The sequence below is a fragment of the Microtus oregoni genome, unplaced genomic scaffold (assembly GCF_018167655.1).
Source record: "Microtus oregoni isolate MIOR12 unplaced genomic scaffold, Mior012 000019F_ref0000042, whole genome shotgun sequence".
Lineage (NCBI taxonomy): Eukaryota > Metazoa > Chordata > Mammalia > Rodentia > Cricetidae > Microtus > Microtus oregoni.
The window spans coordinates 39,784,552-39,808,097 of record NW_024543078.1 but is presented as its reverse complement, the minus strand read 5'-3'; the positions used below and the strand labels follow the sequence as shown (position 1 = coordinate 39,808,097).

General features: G+C 50.9%; 1 protein-coding gene across 5 annotated transcripts in view; it reads right to left on the bottom strand.

The window, feature by feature from the left end:
• The window catches only part of LOC121459742 (regulator of G-protein signaling 12), a 99,884-nt gene extending 79,121 nt beyond the window's left edge, over positions 1 to 20,763 (bottom strand). For all 5 annotated transcript variants that reach the window (XM_041669720.1, XM_041669722.1, XM_041669721.1 and 2 more), the window contains exons 1-2: positions 20,718 to 20,763; positions 2,137 to 4,121 (exon numbers count right to left, since the gene is read on the bottom strand). In XM_041669720.1, the coding sequence (XP_041525654.1) occupies positions 2,137 to 4,017 (1,881 nt within the window). In that variant the 5' untranslated portion in view covers positions 4,018 to 4,121; positions 20,718 to 20,763. The remainder of the gene's footprint in view (positions 1 to 2,136; positions 4,122 to 20,717) is intronic.
• Between the last annotated feature and the right edge of the window lie 2,783 nt (positions 20,764 to 23,546).

Here is a 23,546-nt window from a genome sequence, read left to right as displayed (position 1 = left end):
CCTGGAGGGGAGAGGACACTCTCACCATCAAGTCTGCCTCCCAGGGACACTGGCCTACTCTGCCTGGTACCCAGGGACACTGTGTGGCCAGGGAGGGGTGTCATGGTAGGCATTAGGCACTGAGATACTCTGAATGGTCAGCTCCTGCTCTTGTACCTGGGGCCTTACAGATACCCTGCCCGCTTGCTACTCAGCACTGCCACAGAGGCACTGGAGGGCATTCATGTTAAAGTGTCGATCTCTTCCACGTGGTGGAGGCAGATCTGCAATGACCTTGACAACATTTCTCCTATAGTTTTAGTTGTTGTGAGCCTAGCCTTTAAGGCTGAGCCATCTCTAGCTGGACATTCCTCAAGGGGATAGCCACTACAGTTGGGCAGCTGCACCTCCCCCCCAAGTCTCTTAATCAAGTGCCCCTGTCGTTAAAAAACCCACCACCTGCTGCTCCTCACAAGCCTCCTCAGAGTGTCTGGTCTCCTCCTTGTCACTTTTCTAAACCACATCCCTTTCTATATTCCCCTCCTCATCTTAATAGCTTCAGGTCTTTCCTGGTCACCCTCAGACACACTGAGCCTCCCTGATTACATCACTGCACTGTATTCTGTGACCCCACCACATCCTGGCTGCTTTAGCTGCCTTCCGGCAAATGCTGACAAGAACCAGTGTTCTGTAAAGCTGACCACTGGCTATCCACAGCCTCCAACTGCTCCCTCCCTTCCCAACTTCTGTCCCTCTCATTTCCAGGCAGTTCAGCCCTCTGGCCTCCCCTCTGTTTCTAACAAACCCCAAGCCTTGCATAGTCCTGTCCTTTATTTTCAGTTGAAATTTTAGGGCATAAACTGAGCATGCCCAGAGGCATGAATTTTTTAAGAATGTGTTCCACAATATTAAACTGAGCAGGCTCAGGAATGCATTCCTTAACCGAGACGCTTAGGGATGGGACATTGCCCGGATGACTATCTCTAGGTCCCCATGCTTCCTCTGCTCAAGAGGCCGTCGCTTCAGGAAGGCCCCTTGTTCTCCTTCCCACTCTTTGCATCTGAGTTGTGCTTGTTTTGACTTTGCGCTCACCAAGATGGGAATCCATTGCATTCGGTTGCAAAGAAAGCCTCCAGCTCAAACAATCTGCTAAGACTTGATTTTATTTTTAGAAAATGAAAAAGAACGAGGTTGAAAATCAGTTCAGCGTGTGTGTTTGCTTTAAATCCACACTTAGCTGCACCAGTGTTACCGTGACCATCTGGGGACAGGGCACCAGAAGCACCCTTCCTTCCCAGATACAAGTCATAATGAAAAATCACTACAGCTTATGAGGGCTCTGGGACAAATCCCCACCAATGTGACAGCTACAGCCTTTGTTTTATGCCCTGCCCTGACCAGCTTTTGGAAGGCTTGGGAGAAGTTTCCCACTACTAAAACAAAAATATGCACCAACACAGAAAGATGCCTATAACTACAGTATCTCTGAGAATGGCTTCCCAGCAACAAGGAGGTAAACGCTGACTGAGCCATGCTGTGGCCAGCACCTCACCTCAGACAGCACCGCCTTCACTGAACAGAGTCCTGGAGGAAGGTCTGGTTTTCTCCTCTTACGTTCCAAACTTAGATCCCACAGGAAACCAGAGGTCCCCAAGGGACACTGACCATTGACAGATCAGGTTCTCTGAGGCAGTGATGCTCAAAGGCCCCATCAGCTGCAGGCAAAGAACCTAAGCCGCCCCAGGGATTCGCCAGGGAGGTCCCCAGAGAGACTGTGCTTCTGTAAGCCTTTCACTCAGACACTGCAATGACAACTCAGGCTCAGACACAAAAAGGGCTTCAGAGGAGCACCAGGAAAGGAGCCCTCTAGCAACCAGCATGGCCAGGAGCCAGAGAGGGAGGGAGGTCCTGCCAAACCGGGAGGTTTCTGCCTGTCCAGTACAGATGTCCTGACAAGACCAGCCAGACAACAGCCTAAGGTCAGGGTGCAGACCAAGGCAGAGGCTGCAGAGCAGGACAAAAGCCTCAGTGAAGGGCAGAGCAGATTACTGTGACAGTCTGCAGAGGCCACAAGGCCACTGGGAGTGAGCCAGGGCTATGAGTGACAACTGTTCAGGTTACAATGAAGCCGTTCCTTCTAAACGTCCTCCAACTTACCTTTTTGTCCTCTTTGGTCTTTCTAACATTTCGATGGGGCCCAAAAATGTTTTGCATTCCAAAAGCCTTCCTGGAGCAGTCCCTCTTCTGGGTGCTCAGCGGGGCCTGAGCAAAGCTGCCCTCCACCCGGTACCGGTCTGCAGGGATCTTACTCATGGGGGGAGGCAGCGTGCCGCAGTTGACACTGGACCACCCATCAGTAGAGTCTGTGTAGGATTCCTGGTCACTGGCATGTCCGCACTGCCACTCTTGGAGCACGTGGACTGGGAGCCACCTCTGGTTGAAACCACAGCTGGAACCTGTGGCACCCCTCTTGGAAGGGGGTACAGAACTCCTCAAAGAGGTTGGAGGGACCTCCATATGAGAGGTAGGTCCTGAAGGCTTTGTTAAGTCCCAAAACCTGTCGGTGTGGGGGCTGGTTTCCAATGGGGAGCCCACCTCTGGGTCGTGGCAGAAAGTTCCATTCCAGGATGCACCCCAAGGCTGTGAGCTCCTCCCACTCACACCTTCCCACCCTGGGCTACTACCCTGGCCGTGCCTGCTCGAGCTCCCACCTAGGTCAACCACAAGCACCCTGTTGTTCTTCTCTTCCTGGTTGAAGTTGCCAATGCCACTGTCACTGTTGCTGCTGGTGCTGTTATTCTGGTGGGCATCAGCATCCCCGTCTAGAAAGGCACGGGCCCGCACACCCTCAATCAGCTCACCCATGTCTCGGTACAGGACAGAGATGAACTGAAGCACAGGGAGGGAAGATGCTGGGAATTCCAAGCAGCCGCTCGTGTCTGGGTCGGCTGTGCATGCAAACCCAAACCTCCGTGCGATGCCTTGGTGAATCTTGTGATGAAACAAGTCTGGGTCCACCATGAACACATGGCAGGACGTCCTCAGGGCACCTTCATCCTCCTGTGCCAGGCCTCCATCATCATTGGTCTGCATGGTCACCAATCCGAAGAACCGCCTGTCATCTGGGCACACTGCACTGAATGCCAGCTTCTCCGCAGGATATTCTGCCACCACGCCAGCCCTGTCAGTGACCAGCTGCACACAGTCGTGCATGACCTTCATGGTCACTAGTGAATGGATCTTCTGCTCAGCCCGCAGGCGGCGCATGCAGCCACGAATAGCCTGTAAACTGTCATGCTCCAGGTTGGAACTTGTGGAAGGGAGCTCGATGGAGCCCAAATAGCCCACGACCATGGCAACATTTAAAATACTTGCATCTAGTCCAAAGTCGTCATGACTATCCAGCCCCACAGTGAATACAGAGTCATCATTGATAACTTTCGATATCTCTTCCTTGGAGAGCATGCTGGGATGTGGTGCACAGAGACTGTCCTGACCAACATCAAGCCGCAAAGCAGCTGACTCGGACAAAGACCTCTGCTTCAGCTTCGGTGACTCAGGGCCACTGGCACAAAGATTTGGGCTTTCAAAAATCATGTTGAAAATCCCCCCAGACTGCACCTCTTCCACAACTCTCTCTGCCCTGTTTATACCCAAAGCCTTAGAATCAAGCTTAGGCCTCAGCCAGCCTTTCCCCTCATACAGGCCACCTTCTTCATCGCTGGAACAGGACTCCACATGACTGGTGCCCTCACAGATCACCATGTGCAGAACACCAGAGCATTTCCCAATTAATTTCACCACATCTTCGTGTGAAGCTTTCTTCACATTGATTTCGTTGATGGCTAATATCTGGTCTCCAGCCCGGAGACCCACAAAATCCGCAGGGCTGCCCCTCATGACACAGCTGAGCACACAGGGTGCCTGTCCTGACAGGGTGAAGCCATAGCCAGCTCTGCCTCTGGCCACTTCCACGCTCCTCACTCGAGGGGCCACAGCGCCAGGCTGTCGCTTCCCTGGCTCCCCTGCCCTGTACATCCTGGTGCACCTTCAAGGCCAATTGCATAGCCCACTAGTCCAAAGAGTCCATGTTTCAAGGAATGTTGAATGCTACTGAGGTTTTTTTGTCTTGAAATGTTGCCCTAAGGAGGAAATACAAATACCTTGTTATTAAAGATCCTGTATCTCTAACTTCTACTGGCATTACCTGACTCTACATGGTAATTCACAATAAAAACCACCAGAGTCTCTACAGTCACCACGTAAATGTCAAGGTGAAGGCAAACCATCTGAATTTGGAGGATCTGATGCCAGGCTAAGAACCCTGCTATCACAGTGGAAAGCTGTGATCTCTCTCCTTCAGGATCCTGAAGAGGATATCCATAGAACAACCTGGAGGCCTCTGCATTCAGCCTGCATAGACAGAGGCTAAGGCGCAGGCCTAGGTTCCCCTGAAAGCTCCATGGAACCCCTTGTAGGTCCAGTGTTAAAAGCAAGGTTTGCTGCTGTTCTGGGGTCAAAGGCCCCAAAGATCACCACCCAACTCTTTTACCTGATCCCAAATTCCCTCCACAAAGTGTACTCCCATGTCCCATGACTCTCCCACAATTAATTTATTTTGAACAAAGAGCTATGCTAGGAAAACATGTAAGTATGAAACAACCTCAATCAATAAAACCATGGAGGTCATCCAAGAGAAGAGATAAAAACAGCAATTGAACAAAGCAAAACAATGCTGTACTGACTTACTTATTCCAGGGGGCATGACTTCATAAAGTACTGGTTGTCATTAAATCCAGGCCTAAGATTCCAGGGTATTTTTGTCCTTTTGGCTGTGAGTCTTAGCCTTTAATGGCTGAGCCATCTCTCCTAGCTCCTTGAGGGTATTTTTTTAATTATTTATTTATTATGTATACAATATTCTGTCTACGTGTATGCCTGCAGGCCAGAAGAGGGCACCAGACCTCATTACAGATGGTTGTGAGCCACCATGTGGTTGCTGGGAATTGAACTCAGGACCTTTGGAAGAGCAGGCAATGCTCTTAACCTCTGAGCCATCTCTCCAGCCCCCCTTGAGGGTATTTTTTAATCAGCCTTAAGAAAGTGAAAATGTAACTACTTTACTCTAAAGACAAAAAGGTTAAAGAGCAGACCCGAGTCAAGGTCCCCACACCACCCAGGCCAGTGATCCACAGGACTCCTAGGACTTGGCACGGAGGCACACCAGGTTAAGACTCATTACAATACAGGAACTCCAGGCAAAATCAGCAGAGGGGAAGATACACAGGGATGCCCAAGAAACCATGCATGAGCTTCTAGAACCTTCTCCCAGGGAAGTCACAAGGACACACTTAAGTCCCTCTAGCGAGGAGCTGTGACAACATGCACATGTGAAATGTCCAAGCAGGGGCCCAGCAGAGACTCAGAGTCTAGGGTTGTCACTACTTGTGTCCTCTGTACAGCATGTATGAAAACTCCAGTCTCCCAAAGAAAAGCAAGTACAGACATAAGTCACATTGTCTCTGTGTGTCACACAGTCCGCAGAGGCACAAGAAACCTTCCCCACCAGGGGAGGCAGGCGCCATCCCAGCATGCAGGCATCTCTTGGATGGGTGTCTAATGCTGTGAGAACTCTACTGCCTCAGATTCCTTCAAGATTATCCTTTAGAAAATACAGTGGGTATGACGGTGACTCCGCTGGTAAAGTGCTTCTATGTAAGCACAAGGGCCTGAGTTTGAGCCTTGGCATTAAAATGTGAGCAAAGCAACACATGCCTATAAATCCAGTACCAGAGAAGGGCAGGACGCTGGGAGTCTATTGGTTGGCAAGCTACAGGGTCAGTGAGTAATCCTGTCTCAAAAAATAAGGTGGAAGCCATATGTGGTGGCATATAACTTTAAGCCCAACACTCAGGAAGCAGAGGCAGGCAGACTGTGTGAGTTCAAGGGCAGCCAGGGATTCACAGTGAGACCTTGTCACAAAGACCTGAACATACACAAACACGTATATACACATATACCACACACAGAAAAAAATAGATACCAATATACACATATCTATGACTGCTACATCAGAAGGCCAAGGCAGGAGATCTCTATAAGGAGGAGGTCAGCCAGGGCTACAGTGAGACCCTGTGTCAGGAAAGAAAGGCAATCCAGGAGTGGCTGGAATGTGATGATCCAAACTATAATGACGAGCTTGGTGTTTGCAGAACACGTCGTTGAATTAATTACCCTCTCAAGACATTCTTGTGTCTTGAGATAGTTTCCAGTAACAGAATTGTGAACAGATTCTAAATGATTTACAGACACACAAAGGCTGACTGGCAAGGGCAGTGGAAGAGCATCAGGATGTTGCGGGAGGTCCTTCCGCTCCTCCAGCCTATCGCCGCTGAGATACCAGCCCATTGGGGCGTGGTCTCTCTCCCTTTAAAAAAGCGGCCACTTTCCTCTCCTCTCTCTCTTCACTTCCTGCTCTGCCGACGACTAGACTCCCTTCCTGGTTGCGCAGAGGGCTGTTGTCTGGGACGGTGATCTGTAAGTTTTTTCCCCTTTAAATAAATACCACCCTATTAATCATAATTCCAAACTGGTGTGGCATTGTTTGTGACTTACGCCTTCATCAGAGACTGCAGGAATGGTCCCAACAGTGAGAACAAGGGGACACAAGATGCATGTTTGAGAATTACTTTTGCTACACAGGAGTGAAGAAAGGACAATTTATCTATAAAATATGGCATCATTTAATATCTAAGTGATGCTAAATTAATAATTTATTAGTCATCAATAAGATGTACATACTGGAGCTGGGAGTACAATCCTATACAGAGAATGATTAGCATATGAGAAGCCCTAGTCTCCACTCCACAATGAAGATGACCAAGAAGCTGTTTTAAGATCTCAGTGGATCTGTTGTGGAATATTAGTTGAAGATGTGTTGCATTTGTTTATGCTGTGGAACATTTGTTTACTGACACAAAGATGTATTGCATTCTTTATGCTGCATTTGTTTAACTCCGTGAAGCCGCATTATTTTGTCTGTCTAAAACACCTGGTCAGCCTAAATAAGAGCTGAATGACCAATAGCAAGGCAGGGGCAAGAATAGGTGGGGTTGACAGGCAGAAAGGATAAATGGAAGGAGAAAAGGATCAAGCAGCAAGAAAAGAAGAGGTAACCACCCAGCCACTCAGTCAGACACAGAACAAGAAGGGAAGAAAAGAAATACAGAAACAGAGAAAGTTAAAGCCCATAGGCAAAAGGTAGATGGGATAATTTAAGAAAAGCTGGCTAGAAACAAGACAAGCTAAAACCGGCCATTCATAAGAAAGAATAAGACTCCATGTATTTATTTGGAAGCTGGGCAATGGGCCTCCAAAGGGTGAAGAGAAAAGAAATGAAAGCAAACAAACAAAAAGAAAAAATCAACTACATGGGTCTTCTCTGGGGAGCAATGGGCAGAACTGTGGCCCTTGCACTGTAATGCCCACACTCATGCATGCTCCCTCTCCAACCACAGAGCATGCAAACAAGCTGATGTGAAGGATATGAGACAGGGAGACAGATAGTCCTGACCATTCAAGGGAGCTCCATGGAACCCTGGAGCCCAGGGAAAGAGATGGGGAGAGGTGTCATTCAGCAGAGACAGCGTGTGTGTCTGGAGCCCCAAGGATAGGGCTCAGGATGTAAGATGGAGACAACAAAGCCTCCAGGAAGACTCAGCCCTGGGACGCCATGACTTTAGAGAGGTCACCAGACCCATGGGTGCCACAACATGGCTCAGCCTTATAGCTTCTTGTTTTGGTGGCTCCAGAAGCAAACACAAGGGACTGCAGGAGAGACACAGCACAGGATGATCTGCCTGGGACAGTGCTGACCATGGTGTCACTGTGAAGATCAACCATCGCTGCAAGCTGCTCCAGGACCAAAGACGCAGCGCCCTCCTCCAGGGCCAAGAAACCCCTCACTTGTCTGGATCAGTCTATGGAACACAGACACAGATGGTACTGGGCTCAAGACAGGCCCTCCAGAGCACAGCCTCATCAGTACAGGTGCCGCCAAACCACATTCTCTAACAGGGACCTACCCCCAGAAGATCCTCTGGCCACCTCTTACCCTCCCCCACAGCAATTATGCTCCCTACCCCCACCCACAACACCTGTGGCTGTCAAAAACCTTCCGTGCACCGCCTACACCAACATCTACATCAGGCACACACCGAAGACCAACAGCTGTCCCACTGACACCACCCCACAGGTTCAAGTTGATGGTCCCTGACCTCCCAGTTACTGTAGCAGCCAGATTCCTAGGCCCTTCATGAAGAACCTTGTGGAAGTCCAGGCCTGTGCTCCTACCCACCCATCCTCCTGACCCTGGCAGACCTGGATCTGGACCCATCAGGACACAGTGCAGAGGTAGGACCAGCAGGTTCTTAAGCCACATGGTTGTCACCAAGCAAGGCACAGAGCAGTAAGGTGAAAAAAAAAAAGTTCCTTTCTGTGAAGACCTCTCAGGCCACAGATCAGGGGCCCACAAGGCCACTGCACCAAACAACACCACTGACTTCTGATACCTACTGCTTCATGAATTACTCCCAAAGCAGTGGCGACCCAGCACTTGGGTGCAGACATCCCCGGGTGCTCTCAGCCAGGGAGTCCTTCGCCTACTGAAGACCCTTCTGTCTGCTTCTTCTCCTTAGGGACCCAACTTCTGTCTAACTGCACTCCAAGCCCCCTCCCCGCTCTAGCTCTCCCTTAAAAACTTGCTAGAGCCGGATGATGGGGGCTCACGCCTTTAATCCCATCACTTGGGAGATAGAGGCCCGAGGACCTCTGAGCTTGAGGCTAGTCAGAGCTACACAGAGAAATCCTATCTTAAAAAACAAACAAAAATAAACACTAGCTATCATCTCCCAAGCCTCCCTTCCCCTTTCTCTCCCTTCCCCTCTGCACTGCTCCCCCATCCATGCAACAGCCAGCCTCCTTAGAAAACCCAGACCCCATGGCCTCAAGCTGTCCCCACCACCCAGTCACATGGTTTTATGACACCACCTCTGCTACAAGGCATCCCACCCACCTAGGGTCCTGGGTTCCCTCTCAAGTTCTTTACATCAGTGTCCCCAGCCCGTCAGTATCCCTTTGGTCCCCTCATTGTGCTCCCAGACCTCTGAAACCTGGCCCTCCCTTCCCTTCTGGCTCCAGCTCATGACTGGCCTTCCTCTTGTGGCAGCTTCTCTCCTCATTCCCCTGCCCCTTCTAGAAGGTTCAGTCTCTAAGAATGGCTCCCAGCTGTCTCCCCATCCCAGGGATTTCCACTCCATGACTGGTCTCCTGCATGTTTATCTCCCACAAGCATGCCCAACAACCCAATCCCAGCAGAGTCCAAACACCCTCAGAGACAAAGTCAGCTCTCCAGATGTCAGAGGAAGACAGCCAGCCCCTAAGAGCACCCTAAAACCTTGTCAAGCACATGCAGATACCAGATGGTGCCACCTCAAGATAAAGTTATCCAAACTATGACAGACTACCACAACAGAGCATCTCCTAAGCCCAAAACATGGGGCTGGACAGTGGCCATCCACAGCATAGAGCAGAGCAAATGGCATCAGAGAGGTTGGAGGCCCTGTCCCTGAGCTGCACAGGAGGATGAAACATGAGCTGGGTTTGTCTGCAAGGAGACAGGAGGCCCTACCTCAAGGGTATGTTTGGGGTTGTACACTTAAATTGTAGGTTGTGTGTGAGTGGAGAATTCTGAAATTCTGACCGCAGCTGAAATTGAAGCCAGGTGCCAGCATCTGGGAGGATGTCTGGCCTTGTTTGACTTTTTAAAGGGGGAGAGGCTAAGAATAAAGGAACCCAGAGAATAAATAATGGGCGGGATCATGTAGCTGCCAAAAGAGAGGGCCCCCACCTACCCTGCAACTCAAGGGGCATGGGCTGTAGTGTTAGGACAAGACAACAAGGGACCCTGTTACTTCTATCCAGTCTCTAATGAGCAGCTAGCAGCTTGGATCCCGGGAGAGAGTAACGGTTAGTGGGGGCAATGGTGGGTTAGTTGGTTCAGAGACAAAGACAGACAAGGAGCTGTGCACTCTGAGCAGAGAGCACAGAAAGTGCCCCCATAAAACAGAGCAAAAGGACAAGAACGTACCACAGACAGCACTTAGGCTGAGAGGGCACAGAACTCCAGCAGCCACACACAGGCCCCAACACTCCAGGACCAGCCCACTAACACAAGGGGCTGGCCACTCCTCACACCAGCACCTGTGTGAATGAGCACAGCTTTGCCCGTTCCTAAGACAGAAACCTGTGGTGACTGCCCAGAAAGGGCAGCACCTCCACCTTGTGTCTCCACTGGATGTGATGATCCAGCTGACCTGCAGCCATCCACACGAGATCTGTCCTGCTCAGATCACTGCCGTCACCAGTTGGTCTTCTCCATCTGCCAAGGAGCATCATCTGCACTGAAAAGCAGAGGACAGGTGGACCACCATGGGGGAACCCATGCCCTGCCTGCCTTCCCATGAGCACCTCAAACAGCTTCACTAAAAGAAGCAGGCTGCTGTGCCCACATCTGTCGCACACATCAACATGAGAGCTTTCTCCGTGCCAGGCATGAGAAAAACAACAGGGAAAACGGCCCACCTGGGGAGCCCACTCAGGGACTGCAGGTCCCTGGGCAGAGAATCTAAGAGAGGAGGCACCAAGATGAGGCAGGAACATGCCGGCTCCACTCCCATCACCTACCCAGCTCACCTGCACCCTCTTCTTGGAACACGCTCCCACCTCCCACTCCCAGGGCCACTCAAATTGCACAGGCTTGCTTCCTGCCCTGGTGTGCTTGAACACGGATGTGCAACCACAATGGGAGGTTTCTAGAGGTGCTGAGTAAGACTTGCCCCCCTCAAATTCACATTAATTCACTGATGCAACAGTATTAAAAAAATAATGGAACATTTAACACGTTAGGCTACCCTGTAAAAGTAGTGATGCTGCTCTCACAGGAGTGGGTTAGTTCCCACCAGAGCAGGCTGTAGAAAGGGTGTGTTTGGCCCCTCCCTGCTGGCTTCCTCTTGCTTGCATTCTCACTCTGTGGTGCTAGATCACCAGGGCCGTGAGACTGACCAGGGGCCAGTCAGAAAGGGCTAGTCAAATTTGGAGAGTTACTCAAACCTCGTTACCCTATTGAGTACCCCAGTGTTGGGTATTTTTGTTATGGTGGCAGAAAAAGAGATAGCTATGGCAGGTCTTTTAGCAAGGTGCCCCATATCTAGAGGGCAAGGCACATCCCTGCCCTCAGAGCAAGAGTTCTGCCAGAGCTGCTGAGCCAGAGAAAGAAGGGTTGCTCCACAGTACTACTGAGAAGTGGAGGAACCTTTGGGAGGCTGGGCTGACTAGAGGAAGCTAGGCCATTAAGATATGTCAAGGTTTGAATGTGAAATGTCACCAAAGGCCTTGTATTTCGAACACTTGATCTCCAGCTCGTGGTGCTGTTCTGGGAAGCTGTGAAACCTTTAAGGTATGGGACTTTACTGGAGGCAGTGGCTCACTGGGGAGCAGACCCTGGGAATTAGCCTGGTGTAACGGCGTAAACGAATGCAGACAGATTGTAATATATATATATATATATATATATATATATATATATATATATATCTTTAATGGAGAAATAGACTTACAGAACCACCGTTCCAGCAGAGACCAGGAAAGCGAAAGCAAGCGCTGCAGCACTCGCCATATTTATAGGTAAACATTAGCCTGAGGCGAACACACCCCCTAAGGGGCGGGACTTATCCCTACATCTCCCCCTTTTGTCTAAATAAGACAGAACTAAACCAAATACAACTATATACAATAATAACAAATAATAAATATAACAAACAATATTGAGAACAAAAGTTTTGCTAAACATTCTATCTCAAGGAGTCTAAATAATGTAGAGAGTAACTACAATTATATAATCTTCAACTCTGTCAAAGATCTGAGAAGGGAATAAATATTACTTAACAAACGAGATATATCCAAAATGTGCAACAATTGACAGAGACAACTGACTACCTGGGAAATCACCCAAAGTCTCGTTTGCAATGTTGAGTCAGCCAACTTTGGCTAAGGCTCAGTCGGTAAAGCATGAGACTCTTAATCTCAGGGTCGTGGGTTCAAGTCCCACATTGGGCGCCAAAATGTAACAGCGTAAACGAATGCAGACAGATTGTAAATATATATATATATATATATATATATATATATATATATAGCTTTAATGGAGAAATAGACTTACAGAACCATCGTTCCCGCGGAGACCAGGAAAGCAGAAGCAAGTGCTGCAGCAAGCTCGCCAGATTTATAGGTAAACATTAGCCCTAAGGGGCGGGACTTATCCCTACAGCCTGGTCCAGCTCCAGCCTGAGTTCTCGCCTCCTGATCTGCACAGATATGACAATCTGCCCTGCAAGTTCCCACCACCAATGATGCCCCAGTCACCATGCCTTCCACAGTTTGCTAAACTGGATTCCCTTAAACCAACCCTGAGCTAGAGCCAAGCTCTCCTCCCAGGGATGGCCTGTCAGGTATTATCTCAGCAACAGGAAAAGAAATGAGACATGGTGTGCTCTGGAAGGGCACTGGAACACCGGCTCCTTCCTGCCTGTCCTTCACTTCCTGGCTGCCAGGAGGTAAGCTCTGCTCCACCGTCTGCTCCCCACATGATGCACTGCACACAGGCTCAAGCAATATATATCCATATATATCCAAACACATAGCCATATCAATCACCAGGGATCTTGCTGAGCACACATTCAGAAGGAAACCAAACACCAGAGGACTGACAAACACACTGGCACATTTCCCAGGTGCCCGTAGCGACAGGGCCTTCCATCCTCCAGGAGAGAAAACTAGGGCTGCCTCGCTTTCTACTCCCAAGCCCTTCACCCATTACCCTGTGCCCAGCCCAACCAGACACCCCCACAAGTGCTGTGAGGATGACTGCCTTTAGGGACACATGAGCTCTCCAAGCTGGGCAGCAGCACAGTGCGTCGTGGCTGTGGGCAGGCCCACTCCCTGCCAGGTTACCTATACTGGTGACCCTATAAGGCAGGCATATGCAGACAGCACTGCCTCTCTAGCTGCCCCACAGTTTAGCAGAGCAGACAGCACCTCTATCATTGGTCACATCTCCAGTAAGTAACCAATGGAGGGGCATGCAATGCAAGACAGGCAGGAAGCCCTGCTAAAGCCAAAGAAATCTAAAGGACTCGAGGAGGACAACTTCCAGTCTCCTGTTCCACACACTGTGTCTACCACTCCCCTGGAACACTCACCTGCACCTGTCTCCCCAGTCTGCACCTTCCTAGAAATAATCCCTCACAGCCAACCTCCTCTGCGCAGCCAACAGGTAGCTAAGGTTCCGGAGTCCCTGCTTGCAAGCACCAGCTAGTGAAGCTGTCCTATGATGTACACGGTCTAAACAAGACAGCCAGAGTCCTAAGGGGGCCCCAGGAAAACTGAGGGGCCTGATTCCTCACCATACAGAGCGAACAGGGATTATCTTGTAGGCCATGACTCGGGTCAAATGGAGTGCCAACAAGGAGATCCACAGATCCATCAAGTTTCTGAGAAAACGATGGCATCAGAAACACTACCAGCTGTAACTGAAGAGGCAGAAGGCCTCAGGAGGACGTGGGCACTGGATCCTGTGAGCCCTCACAACAGGAAGCAGGTGACAGTATCTCAGCTGCAGGAAGAGCACATTCCAGGAGGAGAAACCAGACCGGGAGGAATACTGAGGTCTTGGGGTTTAACAAGGACCCTGCAGCCATTCCCAGTCTAGATTTCAGGGTGGCCACAGCTCGGAGGCCATCTCATCTCTCAGTCTTCTCTGCACTGCACAGGAAGGCCTGCAGTGGGGACATCTGTCCTGGGTATGGGTAGATGGGCCGACTGCTTGTCCCTTCAGTTTCCTCTCCAAAGGTTTGAGTCAGGCCCTCCCTCATCTGCACCAAACCAACTCAAGTGCTAGAGTCTGACCTGCTACTGCTGTGGAACACATCTTGTATGTAGGATAAGGGCACTGGGACCAGCGATTGACAGGGAGCTCTGAGATGCCCCATAACCAGGCCTCCTATTTATCCTGCCCTTAATAGTATTCTTGTCTTGGACGCGAAACGGACCTAGTGACTCACTTCCAACTACTAAACCCCAGCAAAAGTGATGAGGGGTCAGCTCCGAGGCTAGGTCACAAAAGGACTGTGGCTTTTGTCTTGCCCTCCCCCTTCTCCCTCACTCTGAGGGAGATGTCAGGTTGTGAGCGTCCCTAACTAGACACCCACATGACAGGGAGCCAACAAGATGGGAAGTCTGCCAGTAGCCGTATTAGCAACCTTGGAAGAGGATCTTCTAGAGCCAGCAACTGCTACAGGTGAAACCTGGAAGCAGTTCCTCCCAACACAGCTTGGACTGACAGTTAAATCCCAACCTGGGTGAGTGCTGACCACAGAAGCACGCTGTGTAGTGTAAGATGCTGTGCTGGGGACGACCTGCTGCTCCGCAGTAGATGGCCAATGTCACAGAGAACACCAAATGAAAATATCATCACTTGATCTTCCATCGCTACACTAGAAATACATACACCACAGCATTGTTTGTTCCTGGGTGGCCAAGCATAGGAAGGTGTTTTCAGACAGGTTCCCTAAAATCGAGTCTGTGACAAGATGACAGCTGCAACATCAGAGCTATTCCAACAAGAAAGCCAAGGAACTGGCGGGAGGGACCACCACTGGATAGCCACCTGGTAGCTCAAGGTCTCGTCATCTGAGTGTACTAATCCCATTGACAGATGCAGAGATGAGCTCAAGCACATCCTACATCCCGGGTCCAAACCTCCGTTCAGAGACTGTCTCCGAGCCTGCTGCAAGTCCTTGGCGGCTCATGTCTCCAGTGTGTTTGAGAGCATCTTGGCAGCCATTGCACTGCAGTGTGCCCAGGGGCTGATGGAGCAGTGCTGGCTGGCTAAGCAAGCATAGTGTTGCTCCTCTCCCAAGCTCTTCTATAGGCAGGGTTCCTCCAGGGTTTCTGCAAAGGTCAGTCCCTGAGGTTTTAACATTTTAGATGCCAAGAAACCTGAGGCCAAACATTAGGACCATACAGATGTGTCAACTCTTTTCTTGCACAGCAAGCCCTTTTCTGCCTATTCCAGTCAGTCTTAACACCAAACACTCAATCCTGCTAAGTTGCAGCACAGAAATTAGGTATGAAGAATTCCTTTAAACAGTGACTCTGAGTTCACCTTAGAATAAAACATTCCAAAGGAGAAAGAAGTAGGGGTGGTAAAGAGGAAAGTGAAGACAGCCATCATTTGGCCTGCTCCGCTCCTCCAAATACACATTATCATCACAGTTGAGGACACCTGACAGGCGGAGGGGTCAGAGGCAACACAGCTAGACTAATGTCACAGCTGTCACATGAAACAAGCTTCAAATGCTGACTGAGCATAAATATCGAGCCTTAGGAGACAAGGCACAATGATCACAGGTGGCTTCCACAGCCCTTCCCCAGAGGACTTACCCATGCTCACCTCAGCTCCCTGATGCACCCTCCAAATACAAGCTAAGCTGCCAGGACCCAAAGAGCAATGTTTCCCATAAACAGGACTCGTTGCATACCCAGGGACCTCAGAAGAGAGAAGACCAGGAACACAGACTGTCCAGAGGCAGCAGGGACCCTGCCTCCAGGCAAAGCTCAACTCACACTTACCTGTTTTCAGATTTAGCAGCAAAGATACTATCTCAAAAGGCAAAAGGTTTGCTTTTCTTGTCTTTGAGCAACTATAATTTTTCCTGATGTAAAGTTCACAACTAGCAAACCCCAAAGGCTAGCCTAGTCACAGAAACAAACATGTACAAGCTCCCAGTATAAAAGAAGGGACAATGCAAGGCCACCAATGACTAGAACACTTAGAGATCCAAAATGCAACGCTTCACACTGCCTGGGCTCACCCACTACACATACGGTGATAGAGAGCGCACTGTGTGCATGCAGACAGGGCCTCCAGCTACTCACAGAGCACAGCAGAGGTGAGGTGCTCATGCAGTGCAGTGCCATTGCATGGGGTGAGAGAACACAGGAACGGGCACTGCCCCTTGGTTCCCTGGGATCTGCACTGTAGCACTGCAGAAACTGACAGGCCCATTTCTTCAGTGCCCCCACAGGTTGAGGACCTGATTCTTTTGCAGGGAAGGGAGCCATAAGCCATAGGAACCAACAAGGACCTGACTGCATGGGGCCCACCTGCCAGAGGTCGAGGACCTTCACATGCAATAGCAGCAGCACACTGACCCAAGAAATCAGCAGAGAAAGTAGCTAGCCTCCATCACTACTTCATGAGACCCCCACGGCCAGCTGAGACCAGGGCTAGCACTGAGAATGGATGCCACCAGAGCCCACAGTCTGCTAGGTAGAGGACATTTGTCAACTCATTCCTCTCACTATGAACACCAGTCTAGGCTCCCAAGTTTTAGAAAAGAGACAGAACATGCAGAAGCCACAGCCTGTCAGGACAGGGGTCCTCACTGTCAACGGCTCTGCCATGGCAGTTGTGATCCCAGAAACACCAGTTCCAAACCTCTGAAATATTTAAAGTAAACCGTCCTAATTTTTCCCTTTCATTTTATTTGATCTTTCCTTTTTATTGCTAGTTGATATATAGTTCTGCTTGTGTTTTTTAAATCTGTGCAAAGTGAGTCTTTGAAGACAGTTGACTGGTTTCACAAAAATATGAGACACATTAGTAGATGCTACATAAAAAACCAACAGCTTTTATGGCAGTCCAGTGTCTCAAACACTACGCAGCAACATTTTCTCTGACAAGCCCAACTATAAAGAAACAAGGCTAATCCTTGGTGCCCATAGTCCCACCCGAGGAGCCTGAGCTCCCCACATCCTGGGGCACCCTGCTCTCCTGTTCCTAGCTAACCTTACCACATTGCCTTCACAACTGTCCCCTGCATCAACGGCACAAAGGACAGAATAACTGTCTAGAGTTTTATTCCCAGCTAAACTAACAAGGAACTAGACCATAAGGAAGGTTTCAAAATCAAGAGGAAAGGTTCTCTTTTACATTTCTTAGCTACTAAAAAAGTAGAATTTTAGCAAGACAAGGATGGATCTGAGATCAGACGAGGAACCTGGCACACAGGAACCCAATACAGAGCGGTATAGCACAGGTGACCCCAGCTAACAGCTCTGTAGATCTCTGGACTTCAGGGCAGACTGGAGAAGGCTCTTCCAGTACCACCAGCTGTAGGTGTGAACTAAGATGAGGATGTAATGAAATCCAGTTCTGGCACATCAGTGACAGCAAGATCAGCCCACAAGTGCATGATGGGAGCTGTGCTCCAAGCCCTGTTCAGCTCAGCGATGGCAGCTGGTTTAAGTAAGAGGCCCCACTATTTAAAGGGGCATGGAGAGATGATTCGGTGGTTAAGGGATCTTGGCTCCATTCCAGCACTTAAATGGTGGCCAATGATCATCCATAACCACAACTTTGGGGATCCAACAGGCATACATATGGTCCATACACATGCATGTAGGTAAAATATTCATACACACACAAAAATCTTTTTTTAAGAGATGAGACATGGGGTGGGGAATGAGTGCACAAAGACTTGAGACTCCATCCACCTAGGGTAGTCCCTCTGGGGCTGGGCAAGTGGCACAGAATGCCACTGTTGAATTTAAACCCATGGGTTAGTTCCCAACAAACAAGTGTCATGGAAGGAAAACTAAGACCATGGCTCAGAGATAGATGAGTGATGTACAAAATATATATGTATATAGCACAGAGTGTGTGCATGTCTATGTGACTGCCTGAACAAGGCAGGGGACTCATGGGGACAGTGAGGTCATAAGAGAACAAGGAAAGGAAACAAAGGACAAATAATGTGCTCCCCTTCTCTCATTTACCCCCAGACCTTTAAGGACATTGAGTGCGGTCACTAATCAGGTTAGTGCCTGCCTGGAACAAACAACTTCTGCACGGGAGAAGCCTGGAGTTTCTAAAATGGTAGCCCCTGAAAATCAGAAGCCAAGTTCCCATGCATATTTGGGCTTGTTTGCTTTGGGGTTTAATGTTTGGGGGCTTTTTTGGGTTTTGGGGGGGGTGCTGTTTGTTTGTTTTTTATTTTGAGGCAGGGTTTCCCTGTGTAGCCCGTGCTGTCCTGGAACTTGATTTGTAACCAGGCTGGCCGCGAACTCACAGATCCGCCTGCCTCTGCCTCCCCAGTGCTGGGATTAAGGGCATGCACCACCAAGGCCAGCAAGATTGTTTCTAAATTATGTGTACATGTGTGTAATGCTCATGCAGTCCAGAGCCTGGGGAGGCCAGAGGCATCCGTTCTTCTGGAACTAGATCTATAGGGAGTTGTGAGCTGTCCAAGGCAGGTTCTAGAAACCAAACATGGTTCCTCTGCAAGACCAGTAAGTACACACTCTCAACCACTGAGCCATCTCTCTAGTGCGGTGATTTTTGTTGGGCCAAGGTCTCACTTGGCCCAGGCTTCAGCATCAGCTTACCATCCTCCTGAGTGCTGGGGTTCAGGCTACTACTGAGCCGATTTCTGGAGACTGTAGTTTTCACTGGATTGCCGAAGGAGTGGGAACCCCCTCCTTCCTAAAGAGAATAAATGGACACCGCACCCTTTCACAGATGGGCAGCAAAACCACAAGCTACCACAGTCCTTGCTGTGTAGGACCCTTGGGTAGATCCATGTGTCCCACCCTGGGGAAAAAGCAGGACACAGCTGTTCCTCAGTGAGAAGGGGAAACCACACCAGGGTCTTTGCAGATGTAAACTGAGAACTTCAAATCTCCTGGCAACTCTAAATGTCCTTAAAGACCAAAGCAGAAGGAGGTTTACGAGAAAGCTGTGTGATGCTGGAACCAAGCCCTGAACCCAGGGATGAGACTAGTGTCCACCTGACATGAGAAGTATGGAGATTCTCCCTGAGCTTTCCCAAAGGACATGTGGCCAGTGAGGCCCACTGCACACTCCTGGCATCCGGAGCCATGAAGAATAAACTGTTGTTTTAAGCCACTAAATTTAAGTCTCTGCAATAGCTCAATAGGAAACTAAAGCAAGTGCTGACTAGTAAGTAATGTTTGCAAGATTTCCAGCAATCAATCTCTCTCTCTCTCTCTCTCTCTCTCTCTCTCTCTCTCTCTCTCTCTCACACGCACGCATACATGCACACAATGTTAAGGGCCCTCAGCCACCCAATACCATCTTCGTGCACTTGCTGCCAGCATGCTCCCTCAGCCAGATGGAACCAGCATGTTGGGTCTGTCTCAGACACAAATGTCAAATGACAACGGGATTAGAAATACAGTGCTCAGCCTCAGCCTCTCTCACCCTGGGATCCTCGAAGAACCTACTGCAGCAGCCAGTGACCAGGCTCAGCATCACCTCTGTGACGCCCACCATCCATCCTCTTGAGGCTGTTGTTCTAAACGTAAGGCAAAAAATGAGCCAGTCCTTGACCCTCCTGTGTGACACGTAGAACCACAAAGTGCCTCCTGTCACAAGCTGGCACTCAGGGGGGATGCACTGCAGTTTGGTCCTCAGTATGGACCTTGCCTTCCCAAAGCCTGGAACACATACACCACCCCAAGTCTGAGGGCTTTTCCTCAGCTCTGGGATTTGCTGACCTCTGCCAGCTCTCTGGCCTTTCCTCGTCCCTGTCAGAGGCAACCCTCCTTCTGCATGACACTCCCCCAGGGTAGGGGCCAAGAAGCTTCAAGGTCCTACCCAAGAGCCTTAACTGCTCATCTGCCCTCATGACCTTCTCTGTCCCAACAGTGTCCCTGAAGTCCAGGTCCTGACTACCTGGTACTTGTCATCCGGCCCCCAAATGAAAAAGGTGTAACATTTTTATTCCCGTTTTTCTGCAGCAGAAACTTCATACCGACAATAGTGCTTCCTTCAGAAACTTTGAAAACTTAAGCACGACCTCTTGATTCAAAATTGATTTTGCTCCTCTCCCCCCACCCATACACACCAGTTGCTTACTGTAGCTCAAGGTTTCACTCCCAGGGCAACTTCCCTGTGCCAGCTTTCCCTCACCTACACTCCCCGGGTCTGAGCCCATTCCAGGAGCCTAGGCCCCTCTATCTGTATTCTATGGGTCAGAGCCCCTCTGTCTACACTAAAGGGTTCTGAGCCCCCATCCCCGCTACATTCCACAGCTGAGTCCCCTGCCTATCCAGTTCCGCTCTCATCTATACGCCATAGGTCTGAACCCCTGTCTACACTCGACAGCTCTGAGACCCCTTGGATACACTCGACAGCTCTAGCCCCTCCATAATTCTTGCTGTGGGCTGCTCTGCGTTCTTGCCCTACATTTCCTCAGTTCGGGTCCTTGGAAACGGTCTCTGCCCAAACAATGCAGCCGCGGGCTGAGTTAGACTTTAAATCCCCCTCACTGCCGGCTGGACCCGCTTCTGAGCCGGGTCAGATCCCGCCCGGGTCCGGTGGGCTGCGGCCCGTGCAGAACCTGCACATCCGGCCTGTGCGGGACCCCGGCCGTCGTCCGCGCGAGCAAGTTCCCGGAGTCCCGCGCGAACAAAGAAGGCGCGGGCGGCGCCCGAGCTCGGCCCCACGGCCGCCCGCAAGCCGACCAGCCCGGACCGTGCGGGGGCGCGCGCCAGGGAAGAAAGACGCACGAGGAGGCGCGCCGGCCCCGCTCACCTACCGGGCCGCCGCTTGCTCCCGCCGGGCGCCCGCCGAAAGCACCAACGGTCACCACCGTCGCCGGGCCGGGGGCGGGGCTCCGGGAGGGGCGGGGTCTGACCCCTGATAGCGGAGCTCGGGCTCCAGGGGGCGGAACTGTAGGGCGGGGCCCAGGGTCTAGGGGGCGGGGCTCGGTGAGGGGCGGGTCAGGCCGTTGTCCCGGACTCGGACCCGCAAAGTCCAGCTTCTGGGGGCGTGGCTCTAGGGAGGGCGGGGTCCAGCCAATTTGAAGGGAGGGACTCAGGGTCTCGGGGGCGGGCTTCACTCTGGATCCTCCGGGGCTCCGTGTTTTGGAGAGTTCAGTGTTTAGGGGACCGGATTTGAGGAGGGGGAGGCGTCAGGCCGTTGGATTGCCTGTGTAGGGACCGACTGGGGGGTGAGGGGGTGGGGGCCTGCTTCTGGAGGCGGGGCTTCTGGTGGGGCGGGGTCCAGCTATTGGGGACAAACGGGTCGGGCTCCCAGGATTGGAGTGCTCAGAAAGTAGGGGCGTGCCCGGGACATAAGACCTAACGGAAAGCACAACCTCCTGGGCAAAGGGCTAGGCAGGGGCGGGGCGGGGCCTGCATGTCGGGGCGGGACTTCCGCCCAGTGGAGGCGGTGATGGTCTAACTGTGGGGCTGAGGTGTCCCACCGAGCCGCAAGCGCCAGAAATGTCTCTTTTTTGAGTGGCTGGAAAGTGTGAACTCCTTCGCGTGTAGAGAAAGGTGATCACTTCGTCCTTTTTCAGGAAGCAGAGCTGAGACACGATTCACTTGTGAGGGGTGGGAGGGGAGTTGCGCACCTGCCACGAGAGGGGTGATCCCCCAGAGAGGTGTGCGTTTGCGATAGAGGTGTACCTTCCCTGCTCCAAGCACTCCCGGGCAATACACAGCAGCTGCATAAGCTGGTTTTCTAGCTCCTTCGCCCAACCTTTCCAGAACACCGAGCCTTATCTATCCCCAAGGAGACCTTCCTTTAGAGAAACACGACGAAGGCGGGGTTCCCCTTCCCTTCGCAAGCTGTCTTCCTAGCAACCACAGCTTCTTCGGCGGTTTCGTTCATTCAGAAACTTTCAGAAAACAGTCCGCTGGGCGTTTTACTGAAATATCTTAAATGTTAAGAGAGAAAAAAGTCCAGTCCAGGAATTCACTGGCTGAGCTCTGTTTTTCTCAAACACTACCCCAACCTGGCTCAAGCTTCTTGGATTTGAGATTAAATCATTACGAAAGTCCCACAGCAATAACTTTCAAGATTCACCTCCTCCCTTAAATCGGAAAATGTACATGCTTCCAGAAGGACAGCACCCCCTGGGTTCTGTCAGGTGCAGCTTCAGGTTGCTGCATGGGTAGACACTGACTGTCCATGTGTCCTGAGCAGGCAGCCCTGTGACACTGGGCCGGTAACAATAGCATAGGACCCTGTTTCTGTGCAGGCAGCACAACCTCACACCTTTCTCTCGCCTTGGCCTCACTCAACTCCTTCAACCTCTCAGAATCTCCCTGCCCTTTCTTTCTTGGCCCTGCTCCCTTCTCTTCTGTCTTTTTCCCCCACCTATAAGCATGGGAATGAAGAAGTGGGATACAATAGCAGTCTATACAGCCTTGAGAATGAACTCGAGGGCTTTATGCTGAGTGTAATAAGACAGACCTAGAAAGGCAAATGCGCATGCCTGCAGCTTTGGTCTTCCCTGCTGGGGCCTGCCATAAACTTGCTTAGCGCGCTGTAGTGGAAGTATGGAGACGTGGCCCAAAATGTTCCCTACCAGAACAGAGCTGTCTCACTTGCGTTGGGGAAAACCTCCCCTGGAGCAGAGCTGCAACACTCACTGGGGACTTTCCCCTCGAGGAGCAGAGCACTTGCATTTGATCCTGTGATTCTGATAGGCTCTCCCGGTGCCTGTGTTCCCCCTCAGGGTCTGGGCCACAGTGGCCCCTGTCCCTCATATCTGTTCTACCCACAGCAAATTCCCAGTCACTTGGCATTCCATCCACCGGTAGCAATTAGGTAAGTTTACCCTTTGGTAGGTGCAAATATTTCCAAGTGGGAGGAAGTGATCATTGAGTGTCCAGCACTCCTTTGGTATTCTTGGAGGCAGAGGTACCCCAGGCAAGGTCTTTAAGGCTACAGCTAGCCCCCCTTCACCTGGCCCCATCCCACACCCCTGGAGCTGCAATCCTGCAGTTTCCTTAGGCCCAACTGTGCCCTTCCTGCCCTCTTCTCCTGTCTTCCCTTCAGAGCTGCCACAGCTCCTCTAAGCCCTTGTGACTTTGGTGACTCTGTTACCTGACCCTTGCCTGTGAATGAGACACACCACCCCCTCCAGCCTGCTTTTCCTCTTCACTTTCTGGACTTTACAGATGCCCTGGAACCAAGTCTCTCCTGTGGCTTAGCCAGGCTAAGACCCTGACCCCCACTGAGTGTAGTGATGACCCACTGAGGAGCTTGGTCCTCATTTTGGTCCTCCTGAGCCCTGGGGATGCCTGTGACTACAGGGGGCAGTGACGTTTTCCTTCTCTCTCATCCATGGTGTCTTCCACACCCTCTCATTTCCCATTGAGATGCCTCTTAGAAAACCTCCAGCCTCTGCACCCCACCTGAGGGACCCTAAATTTATTCGCCTTTCCAATTGAATTTGGCCACAGTACCCCTTAGATTATTAATCCAAACGGCCATGTAATGGTGCCCTAGGTCCCAATATTATTCAGTACCTGTACAACTGCTGTGAGCGATGGGGGAACTGGAAGACTATGCCCAAGCTTTCTCACCTCCGCTCCATGCTGCCTCTCTGCACTTTGTTCCCCTACTCAGCTCC